General features: G+C 41.7%; 1 protein-coding gene across 1 annotated transcript in view; it reads right to left on the bottom strand.

Annotated features, from left to right (window-relative positions):
• Positions 1-9348: 9348 nt before the first annotated feature.
• The window catches only part of CDC5L (cell division cycle 5 like), a 33323-nt gene continuing 29803 nt past the window's right edge, over positions 9349-12868 (bottom strand). The window contains exons 15-16 of the mRNA XM_080615765.1: positions 11561-11773; positions 9349-9860 (exon numbers count right to left, since the gene is read on the bottom strand). Of these exons, the coding sequence (XP_080471891.1) occupies positions 9756-9860; positions 11561-11773 (318 nt within the window). The 3' untranslated portion in view covers positions 9349-9755. The remainder of the gene's footprint in view (positions 9861-11560; positions 11774-12868) is intronic.

Here is a 12868-nt window from a genome sequence, read left to right on the forward strand (position 1 = left end):
CTGCCAGCAATAGGCACAGGACCCTTCCAACAAGCTAAACCAATGAGCAGGGCTACAAGACCTAAAGGAAGATCTCAGCAAGGTGCGTCATAGCAATCTGGTGTCATCCACACCATTAATGCAGGAAGGGTCTAACGGATTCTTGGGGAATCTACCCTTCTTGAAGCAAATTTGGCAAACAAGGATCTTGCATGTGCTGTGCCAGGCAGCTCTGTCTGTGCCATGTGTTTTTTCCCCATGTGGTTACCTATCAACCTGTTACTGATGCAGTTTGGTTGGATATCAAATATCATCAAATTCTGAAGGAAGCTGTTTAAGCCTCCTTAAAGCCCTCCCTCTGGCTTTGACCTTGGATACTTGGGCCACAGAAGATCAGATTTATGAAAGGTTAAAATTCCTGTGAAGCATTTCAGCTAGTTTCCTAAGGCAACTTTCCTTTTGTGCCAAAGGCTCTCTTCAGTAGTGTTCAGACAGGTTTCTCTTTGAAACCAATGGGACAGAGGTGCTGGATTTGTGTTCCTGAAGACAGCAGAAATAGCCCAAATACAAAGAGGAAGACTTAGGTGCTTGCAAATGGAACTTGCAAGTAATTTAGCTAGTTTGGCCCCAAAAGCTATCTACAGCCATTGGGCCCCCTCATTTCTTTGTCACAAACATGTCACAGAACTGGCCCAGGCTGGAGGCTCCTTTCTGGTCTGAAGAGCCACCATGGTTTGTACAAGCCAAAGTGCCCCCAGAAGTGCCAGGTACAGTATAACCCAACCCCAGTTTTCAGTGTAAGTGGCTGTGACTACATTCATCCTTATGCTTCAAGACTTTGGAGGTACCACTCAGTGTCTGTGATCCAAAGGCAAAGAAGTCCTTTAGAGAAATCTGTCCCTTACAATACCAGAGGGTTGGCAAACTGCTGTCCTGCTGGAGAGGACTTCCTAGTAGGTAAGTAGGTGCCTCCCAACCAACCAGCATCTCTTGACCTCTCCTGGACAAGTCTTCATCATTATTTGTGATTACCTTTTGCTTGGTGTTTGCAGTATATGTGTCTGCCTGGCTCGAGCTTCTGCTGCAAACCCTTGTTCTTCTGGCTGAGTCGGCAGTTTCCTCAATCACTGTCACAACTGCCCCTTGAGTGGCTGCATTGGCTTGGCTGTGCTCCTGGGATCACTCATTGCTGCTGGAAAAGGGGAAGGCAGGCAGACGTTTGTGCATTCTCTGGTGATGCACAATCTGTGTCCTGTGGTCACTGGGTAACTGTAAAATTAAAACAGATCCTTGCTGTTAACCAAGAGGTATTTGCAATAAAGAGAAGTTAAATATAGTGCTGGAGGGGTTCATTTGCTGTCAACAATACTTTACAGGACCTGCTAGGAAATCGGTTTCACTGCTCTGCCCTTGCTCCCATGATTAAGTTCACCCCAGTTTAATGTGATTTAGAGTTAGGTGGGATTTTTTGTGCTAATAGTAGGTTGAAGGACTTTTGTGATTTTTGCCTGGATGTTGGTAGCATTGCCATTGTTAAGAATGACAGAATAAAATCCACAGAATGTGCTACAGCAAGCATGAAATATATAAAATACAATCCTTGAGCCTCCTTTTCTCTCTGTACAATCCTTTCGTGACGTAGAGGATGGCCACCTTCTCCCACCTTCCTATCTAGAGACCAGGCAAGAGGCCAAAGCCAAAAAATTCTGCCTTCGCTGGAATTTGGATGTTTTCCAGGCAATATGGTGATGCCGGATGGTTGATCTCTGTTACCAAAAGTCTGGACCTTCATACTCCTAACAGTGCTGAGGTTTGGCATCTCCTCTGGAAAGGCACTTTGTCACACAGAAATGACACACTTGTGTGGCTAAACATCTGCTACAGGTACAGAAACTAGCTAAGGCCCTCTAAAGCAATGTTTCTATAACACCAGAAAGCCCAAGGCTGGGTTGAGATGTGAAGATGCACCACAAAGCAGATACCTTTGGGATTTAGCCCACAGAACTGGGACCTCAGAGTGATTTCTGAGGCACATGGGATTCATTGATGTCTGAGAGCTGGGCACAAAAGTATTAAAGGAACTATTTCCTCTTTCACCACTGCTTCTAGGTTTGGGTTGGAAGGGACGTTAAAGCTCACCCAGTTCCAACCCCCTGCCACGGGCAGGGACACCTTCCACTAGACCAGGTTGTTCCAAGCCCCATCCAATCTGGCCTTGAACACTGCCAGGGATGAGGAAGCCACAGCTTCTCTGGGCAACCTGTGCCAGCGCCTCACCTCCTTCATAGGGAAGAATTTCTTCCTTATATCTAATCTATTATGTACCCTCTGTCAGTTTAAAGCCATTCTCCCTTGTCCTGTCACTACAGACCCCTGTCAAAAGCCCCCTTCCGGCTTTCTTGTCAGCCCTTGTAGGCACTGGAAGCTGCTCTAAGGTCTCCCCAAATCCTTCTCTTCTCCAGGCCAAACCAGCCCAGCTCTCTCAGCCTGTCTCCAGAGCAGAGGTGCTCCAACGCTTGGAACATCTTTGTGGCTGCCTCTGGATTTGCTCCAAGAGCCCCACATCCTTCTTATGTTGGGTGCTCCAGAGCTGGATGTTCAAAGTTTAAAGCAAGAAGACCAGAATTGTTTCTTTTTAAATAAAACATCAGGACAAAAGTTAGTAAAAGTATCTGAGGTCACTGCTGTAGCCAGGATGAGCTAAGGACATAGAAGCAGCATAGTCTGAAGGGAGAACATCATTCAATAAACCAGCTGGAACAGGGAGATGAGATTCTAGTTTCAGAGTTCAAGACTTCACGTATATCTGTGTTCACCTGTATGGTTTAACAAAAGACCCTTCCTTTTCCCAAACCCTTGAAAGTGCTTTGGTAGGAGCACGAACCAAAGAGGGGCTAGCCTGTTCTGTGATAAAGATTGATTTAGTTGAGCTTGAATTAAGAAAGAAAAGTGGGGGGACGCAATCTATGAAATAATTTCACTTCTATTTATATAATTTTATGGTCTGCCATGCAGATTAATTAATGTAGCCAGCAAACTCAGTCTTTTTTTAGGATCCAGCTGCAGCGATGGGCTTGCCCAAGACCTAAGATAATTAATGAACATCAATAGATAAGAGGGAGACAGCTTTGAAATCAATGCTTTATACAAGGGCCAGATATAACGAAGATCAGTGCAATAATTAATTAAAATAAAAATCATACAGCTGAAATACTCCAGGGGTGCCTTTGTGTCTGAGGTTCAACCAGTGGATATAGTCCTTTTAATCAGAATTAGTTCTGGAATAGATTTTGCTGGCCATAGAGCTAAAAACATAATCCTGACTGGCTCATTCAGCTTTATTAAGCATCTCTTGACTATTTTTCAAAAGAGTATCTCTTTCTTCTCCCAACAGAAAGGCTCATCAAATGCAGACAGGAGAGTAGAGGAAAGGAAATCTCAGCTTCATTGAAGTTGAAGCCAAATCTCCCATTGGTTTCACTGGGGCCACAGGCTCACCTAAGCTGCATAACATGCTTTAAAATGCTACTGCCATGATAATTATACAAAATAGACCCCACGTTTCTCTTCTGGGAAAGAGAAGGGAGTGGGAGAAGAAAAGGGGAACCTAACACACAAGTTTGTCTGATCCTATGAGGCATTTACCAGTAGCATGTACTTGGCAAAAGATCTGATATATGACCTGAATAAGTAATAAAATAGTCTGTGTTTCCTCGCGTCACAATTCGTAAATGCTTTCAATGTACCTAAATGATCTTAAAAGAGGTACTTTCATTTCCTCTGAGGAATCTTTGAGGAATTCAAACACATCAGAACCACAGTTGTAACTTGGAAATCTGAAAGTGATCTAATGAGGCAGATCCTGTCTAATCTGATATGTGAAAAACCTTTGACTTTAACTTGAAAGCAAGATTTTTCTAACCCTGATACTAAGGCATCTCTTAATAAATTATATATAAAAATCCCAAACCAGAAAACACCCCCTAACAACTGGCAAACAATCAAATCTACTATGAGTAATCATACCAGCAGCAGAATTGATGCTGTAAAACACTGCTTGCACCCACTCCTTTACCTTTTCACCTACTGTGTGGATCACAGTTATGCCTGAGGCAGCAGGAATTGGTTAAAGCCACCTCATTTAAATACATCAAAAAATTAATGAACAATAGGCTAGTTGGAGGGAAGAGGAGAGACTCACAGTGCCTGTATGCAACCAAAAAGTGAAGCTCCTTTTTATTCACTGCTACTCCCCTTTGCTGCAGTTATTAACACCCTGATTCAACAAAGTGCTTAGAGACCAAGTTGAACTTCTGAAGCAGTGGGACAATTGTATGTACTCAGCGGAGACAGAGGGATGGATTGGTTTACATACATTTTAAGTACATCTTTTAAGTGCTTTTCTGAATCAGGGTCCGATCTCACTCCCATGTGAGTTAACATGAGTGTAAGTCTTCAGGACCAGCAGAACCAAGTGCTCCGTTGTTCATAAGCGAAGTTACGAGCCGGGGTCCTAGAAAGGCAGAAAGTACAGGTCTGGAAACAGTTATAAGGACACTTTGCTTTTAGATGAGTATCTGGCTATTTTTCAACATGCATTTCACTCAACTAAGAAAACAGAGGAAATGCTATTTGATACTTCACTTTTATATCTGGCTTGGAAGACAGGTGCTGCTTTGAACCCACAGTATGGAAGATAACTGCAAGCTGGATTCCCGAGATGAATGTGAGGCAGATTAAGTCCAGACCACAATAATGTCATCTTCTCCAGCAACATCACTGTCCTGGGATACCGAAGGCAAGCCAAAGTTCACACACTAGTTTAAGATACTGCTAGCTAGTTTGCAGCCAAAGCAAAAAGTTCAGACATAGCTTTGAATGCATTTTATTTAGAAATCTATGTTCAAGCCATGTTTGCAAAAAGCAGTGAATCTCCAGCGTTTATCGTCAGGGGCTCAGATCCAGTTGAGTCAGTTACAGTGCCTAATTGTGGGTGGTTGCCTCATGTTAGCTACTTGCCTTGAAGCACTGCAGGCCATGTTTCACACTCACTTTAAGCAGACAATGAAGTGGGACAGCCTCTGACAGAGGCAATTCTGCCCCACTTCCACCTTCTGTTGCACTCCCTACCTCGAAAGCTGGTCCAACACACCTGTACAGAGAATTGCACAACTAAGGTGGATCAACATAGCTAAAACCAAATGTGGCTGCCCCAGTGCTTGCACCAGCAAACAAGGGTGCGAAAGCAGAACAAGCAGGAACAGCCAAAGACAAGATGCTACTTCTGTTGGCACTGCTTAAGTCTCTGCTTAAGGAAGTCAGAGAACTAGAGTGTATCTTGGCCTTTGCCAGCTGGAGTGACTAATTACAATGTCAAAACGGTGCATGTTTCACTGGAGATTTGCCACCTTTTGAAAAGCTGACTCCAGCTCTGCTGGATTTCTCACAGGGAACCTTCCTGTGGCTTAGAAAAGTCTCCCCCTTACCTCCAGGTCACACTTGATTTTTGTTGTCTGTGCATATGGATGAAACAGCTGTTATAATTTAATGCTGCTGTACTATTAGCTTCCCCAGGTACACATGTCCAACTAAACTAAAGCAATGACAGTCTTATCAACTCTGCAGACTTTGAAGCAAGATCCAGCTACGGGATTGATCCAATATGTAATAGCAAGTCTGATTCCAGGAAGAGAGGAAAATCATCAGCTGAAATTATTTAAAGACTTGCAGATATATCTTGGCATGCTAAATGGAAATGAAGGAATTTCTCAAACAGAATGTTAAATAATTCTCAGCATAATTGTTAACACACATAGCACAACCCCCATCCCACCTCTGTCACTCAGCTGGGTTATGATTTACCCACTGCAGTAAACTGTTACCTAGTTTGCAGTGTTTGTGGTTATACTTGTTCTTGGAAACAAAGACCAAATCAGAAGCTTAAAATAAAGATTTGGTGTCAAGGTGTGCTGGTCACTCTAGTGTCCACCAAACATCTGCATCAGATTTACAAAGTATTTTAGAAGGAGATTAAGGGAGCATTGTTTTGGACATAAACTGGGTCCAAGTCCGAGAAAGAGATCTAGAAAGCCCAAGCTCCATCACCACCTCCTGTTGGAAGCATTGATATCTACCAGCATTCAAATTTGAACAAATTTCCTAAGCACTCCTGTTTAAGCTACCGTACCTGAATTCCTTAATATGGGGATGTGTTAGACAGGCTCTCCTGCTCCATTCACATCCCTCTGGATCCAACAGACACATCCACAGACCATCCAGTGTGAAGTTTTAAGAGTGCTTTCAGCAGATCTAAGGCTTAGAGTGGGTACTAAGGCTGTGAATGATACCCAGAACTAACCAACCTCAGAAAACATCTCAAGCATCTGACAGTGACAAGTTACTGCCCTGTGGCACTGAAATACTTCTGGAAAAGGAGGCAGGAGTGGTGCCATAGTCACACCTCTGCCAATATTTTGTGTCTGCAAATTAATGGTCCAAGACTCCAGTAGTAGTGATAGAATCATAGAATCATAGAAGAGTTTGGGTTGGAAAGGACCTTAAGATCATCTAGTTCCAACCCCCCTGCCATGGGCAGGGACACCTCACACTAAACCATGCCACCCAAGGCTCTGTCCAACCTGGCCTTGAACACCACGAGGGATAGAGCATTCACAGCTTCCCTGGGCAACCCATTCCAGTGCCTCACCACCCTTATAGTAAAGAACTGCCTCCTTATATCCAATCTAAACTTCCCCTGTTTCAGTTTTAACCCGTTACTCCTTGTCCTGTCACTACAGTATGTAATGAAGAGTCCCTCTCCAGCATCCTTACAGGCCCTTTTGAGATACTGGAAGGCTGCTATGAGGTCTCCATGCAGCCTTCGCTTCTCCAGGCTGAACAGCCCCAACTTTCTCAGCCTATCTTCATGCAGGAAATACTCCAGTCCTCTGATCATCCTTGTGGCCCTCTTCTGGACTTGTTCCAATAGTTCCATGTCCCTTTCATGTTGAGGACACCAGAACTAGGATAAAGTCAAGATGGGGGAGTCCTTATAGCTTAGTATCACCTCTGCATTTTCTGTCCTCTGGTCATTACAGTCCTGATTACAGCAGGGCTCATTTAGGACCCTCAGCTATACCTGACACCAAGCCTTCCACAGCACTCTTTTTGAGCTCAACAAGCACCACAGGGCCTTAAAGCACTTTCTGAACCAAAAGGGTCTGTCCCTGGCTCACAGCAGGATTGGTTGGCAGCCAAGGGCAGGCAAAAAGTCAAACCAAGGTACAATTGAGCTTTAGGTGAGGCAAGAGACATTGTTTTCTTTCACTAGTTTTCTTTCATTATTGAAGTAGGTAGAAACTTCTGATCAAAATTCTGCTTACAGACAAGGAAAACAGTGTAAGCATTGTGCAAACACACTGAGCTGGAGAAAACACTGAACAAACCTCCTGTAGACACCTTTCAAATATAACCACCTTGTATCTGCTGCTTTGCATGCCAAAAATTCTTATCTGTTACAACTAAAAATTGGTTAATTGTATGGGTTTTAAGAATGAAAAGTCTTTTTCAGTCTATCAGTCCTTCTGAATTTGCCATTAAAAACTATTTGCTAAGGCAGAGTGTTTGAACACCTTCAAAGCTGTCAAAAACACAGGAAACTTCAAAGAGGCTTTGCTGCAGCCCTAGAAAGAAAGGAAATAATTGTAGTTGTGGTATTGGTAAGCCTACCAGGCTTTTCTCTTAATATCTCTAGCTACCACATAACCACAAGAACTGTCATGATGTGCATCTATATGATTTTTCCTTTTGGGTATCACCATCCAGACTAAAATACTCCATATACTACAAGACTGATGCTTAATACTTCTTTCCAGATGTGCTCTGGTTTAGTTAAATATTTAACACATTTCTAGAAGAATGTAGTCTATAATTGCATGAATACTTTACAAGAATGATGTCCTGACGAGTAAAGGGAAAATATTCAAGGCTGGCTGTGTAGCTGCTCTTACCAGTGACCAGTAGAAATCAGACAGGTCACCTTTAAAATAACCTGATTACCACTGATCAACATGGATGGCACATAAACAGACACAGGACCACAAATCTGACAGTGTTCCCCAGGACAAGGCCTGAACAAAGTGACATTCTGTAACATGGTAAAATCGCAGACAGGAAAGTCTTCATTTAAATTCAAGTATTTACAAGCAATATTTGCTGATGCATGCAACCGGATGTACCTAATCGCTGAATTTTGTGCTGTCAAGAACACAGTTTTGCCTTTTCCTTATGCAGTTCCACAAACAACTACTCAAAGGACCCAAAGTCTAAGGAGCTGGAAATAACATGGATCCTTGAAGAAGTCCAGGACATCTCCACAAAGATAAAAATATGAAAGCAATCCTCTAATGAGATGCTTGACTCTTGTAAATGCTTGTTACTAACAGCATTGGGAGTGGCTGGCAAAATTTTAAACAGTAACATCAAACTTAAGTGTGGTCTGACTAAACACTTGGGAGAAAGATTTTGGATGAGATTTAGAAAAGTACTTAAAAGAACAGGAAATAACGCAGTCACCCCTTTCAATCCCATCCTTACCCTTCAGAACAGTCAAAGCAGCAAGAAAATGAAAACCTGTTGAGATGTAGAGAGGAGTAGTAATGAGGGAGCTTTGCTCCAACCCATTCCACAGCTGTTCTGGGCAACAAAGCATGAGTAACCAACTCTCAAGGAGCAACAGAAAACACTACCAAGGATCTCAAAAGCACTATGTGTTCAGGATGTACCTCCACAAACCCTTAAATGATGGCACACAGTGATAACCTTGTGAATGTTCATGTCTGCAGTAGTAAAATAAACTATGTTCCCAGGATGCTCCCAGGCTAATTGGCACAGCACAGACACATGCCATTAAGCTACCAGGGCTGGCCACATCCCCACTGCTTACTGAGCATTCCTGGTGTCCCTGGCCTACACTAATTCACAAACCATGACGTGGAGGTGCTCTGAAGACACCAGCTGATCAGAGCCAGAACAAAGGACAACTCTAAAAACTGAACAAGCAGCTGAGTTCCAGTGCTTGTGATGTGCAAGAATATGGATGTAGCCCCCATAACCATCATCCACAAGGTCTGGGCCAAGGTAGATCTGTGATGTTACCCAAGTTCTTCTGCCCACTGTGTAAAAGTCAGCAGAAAAAGGTTCATCAACCAGATGGAAGGAACATGCATCATGCAAAGATTATTACATGGACCGCAATTATCCCACACAGGTCCTTCCTATTACAAATTACAGCCTTGGGAAATAAAAAGCAGCAGCAGAGAAAGGGAAGAAAGACAATCTACCAGAAACACAAGAGGCCTGGGATAGGGGAGGATTCGATTTTAGTTGAAAGACAGGTATTTTATATCTTAATTATTTTTTGACATTCCAAGTTTATTCAAAAGACATTCTGCAGGCATTTATCTTACAAGTTTTAAGACTGATAAAACACTAGGAATAATGTGATAACCCTAGCAAATGAAGACATGGCTAAAATCATAGCAAAGTGATTTTTTTTTTTCTTTTAATAAAATTTTGGCCATTTCAATTCAATTTTTACTTTTGGCCGAAGCCATTCATACATGGAGCATTTTGAATAGGCCATTAAATGAACAAAACTTGACAAGACGCAAAGAGCAGACTACATTTGATTTCTGCAATACAGTAGGTAAGAGTTGCTGGAGAAGTATCTGTACACCTTAATAATGTTACATCAGCGACGAATGGAATTTTGTGCTTTAATACTTTGCTTGAAATGTCTCTTTATCCAACATGAAGTCAGCAAATCTCTGCTGGAGCTCCTTTTCTCTCTCCTGCTGTCGTTGCACATCTTCCTTCAGACACTGCAAGGAAAACATAATTAAGCAACCAGTCAGTTTTTTCAGTGGTCACACCAATGAAGATCTTTACCGAGAGTTATATTTTAGTTCCTTCAGAGGAAGGGGTCACAACTGAGATAAGACATCACTAAAATTACTTCTTTTAAATATAAATGTAAAACAGAGCAGTTGATGGAGAGTATCAAGAATCACAGTTATTTTATTTCAAATGTCAGGTATCCTACCCTGGTTTTGACAGCAGTTAATACTAAATGCCTCAAAAGGAGAGATTTCAAATAGGAAACTTGACACAAGTATTGAATTTAACAGTTATCCATGGATTCTTCTTCCATGAGTTTGTTCAAAACATTTTTTGGGTAACCTTCTTAATCAACCCTGCATCCTGCAACAAGGCCTTCTACAAGCTTTCTTCCACTAACTACTCAAGGCATGAGGAACTACCGCTTCTTCTAAAACTGCCAGTTGCTAGTTCATTTCATCTCCCTTCACTTTTGTTTCAGGAGAGGCAGTAAATGTATTCTGACGATTAGCCCCAAGTAAAGTCCCATTTACTAATACCAGGGGCTATCAGTAGCTATCAAGCTATTTAATACATTTTTACTGTTAACTTTCACTAAAACAATCACTTCTGAATTTGCAAACACATCTATGAGCATTTATAAACAGTCTTCATAAGAACAGTTTTAGAATTGATATATTTTATCTTTTTTTTCAGCAAGTGGTTGGGAAGATCTGAGACTCAAGGAAAAATTAAGTTCAGATGAGCACTTGTTTCTTGGAAAGCAAGCCTGGCACTGGCTCTAGCCTAAGACTGCCTCTTGGTTGAGGGCTGCCTTGTTAGCTGAATAATGCATATAATATCCTGGAGATCCTTAACTAAGAGCAGTGGGTCTGGGGCACTGTTTTCATGTATTTCAGACTATTTCTGCTAGTTCCTGGCTGAAGTTAAGGCTGCTTAAGAGAAAGAGTTATCTTGCTTCTTAAAAGCCATGCCAACCAGTTAGAGGCCAGTAAGGCAGGCGGCATTATCAGGAGGTCCACATGCAAACGTTGTTAGTTAGCAACAAGACCACAGGCAAATGGTCTGAACACTGAGGATGGCTCAAAACAATAATTACAGAAACAACTGCTCAGCTTCTGAAACACAGACTCATGTTTAAATCAGTACAATAACTCCATTTCAGTACTGGCTTTCCAGAAGTCCACCCACCTGCAAGTCCAATGACAATGTTAGCCTCAGGGAGTAATATAATTAACATGTAAAAAGAAAGGAGAATCTCCTGTAGCATATGTTGCCATTTGGTCCATTGGCTTTTAAGGAAGTAGAAGGCTTTAGACAAGTTTCAGATCTACCTTAAGTTCTGACAGTAATTAAAAACAAGACAAGCCAAATTAAGACAGATATGGAACTTCTGCTGATTCACATTGCAGAAGATTAATAAAATAAACCACACAAGGAAATAGAATAAAAACAAATTTAAAGAACACACTAGTAGATTAGTCCCAGCTTCTAATATATGTATCACAGAATCTTTGATATTGAAATGAACAGCAGAGGAGTCGGGTCATAGCCAAAAGTATAATTTTAAAAGACCATTAAAAACTTAATACAAACTCAGGCTGTGAACCTCAGAGCCTTGTAAAAGCATCTTTTCCACAAAGTGCCTGCATTTGACCTAAAATATTACATTTAGGAATCCCACCTCCAGTCTCCGAGGGATTGCAGCATCTTCATGTTTCTTCAGTTCCTCGAACGTACGTAGCTCCAGATGTGCCTGTTCAATTTGGTCCCACAAATCATTTAATTGCTTGATGAGGCCCATTGCCCGAGACTGATAACCACCAAGCAAGATCTTCAGCTTCTTCTCCATCTTGGCAGCCCTCTTTGCTTCAGTTGTCATGTGACCTCTGTTTATCTGTCAGAAAGAACCCAAGAATTGGTTTATCTATCCAGAATTCAAAAGCCAAACAAAACAAAAAAGCAGCAAAAATATATCTGTGGAACTCTATCAAGTTGATTGAGTTCTTTGATTTCTATTAACAAATGATACTGCAGATTTTACAACAACCTAAATTTCTGGATTAAAATCCTTACAATGTAAATAGATTATTCTGGGGGGTGAGTAGTCAAAACAGGGGTGATGACACACGATCTGAGTACTGCTTTACAGATAGGAGCTATTGCAGCTGCTGAGCTAACTAAGCAGCCGAGTCACATGACAGCTTGCTATGCCACATCCCACTTACACAGAAGATGTTCTATGCCTTAGTAAAGTAAAACTAAATCAAAGTATTACATTCCTCCTTTTCCAAATTATATTCTTAGTTTGCAAAAGCAGCCATGTCTTTCAATCCCTCTGTCTATTCTAATAACATTCATCTAAATCATATTCCATATAGTAAAAAGGCATTCTGTGATTCTATGATAAAACTCAGAACCACAGTGGCTGAATCACCTACCCTGCCTCGTTTCTTCAAAAATCAAAGCTTTGCTGGTGATCATTCTCATATGCAAAGGACTTACACTGATTAACCCAAAACAAGAAGGTTTCACTGCTTTGAACTCTACAATTACCCAAGATATCATCTTTTACCAATTAAACTGAACTGCATTGGGAAGGAACTACTTTCCGATCTGTCCTTTACAGCTGTAACTACAGTCAGCCAGACAACCTCAGCCACTAGGACCAGTGCAGCCATCACAGTCTTATGCTCCAAGCTATTGCAAAGTGCATTTCATCAACCTTTCAACCATCCCAACTTTAATAACACATGCTCTATCATACAGCTGTATGTTTCTGTGAAATGCCCTACTCCTTAACAACTTATTCACTCATTTGAAACAGTTTTAGTAGGTGGTGCAGAGATAAACAAAGTGAATGGTCAAGGGAGCAAACTGTTAATGGGTGAGTGAAAGAGAAATCTGACTTTCAGAGCTGTCTAGTTTGCTCCTGGGGAGAGAGACACAGACTGCTATGCCTTTCAGTTTCTGTTTGCAATGTAGACTTAAG

The sequence above is a fragment of the Psittacula echo genome (assembly GCF_963264785.1).
Source record: "Psittacula echo genome assembly, chromosome: 4".
Lineage (NCBI taxonomy): Eukaryota > Metazoa > Chordata > Aves > Psittaciformes > Psittacidae > Psittacula > Psittacula echo.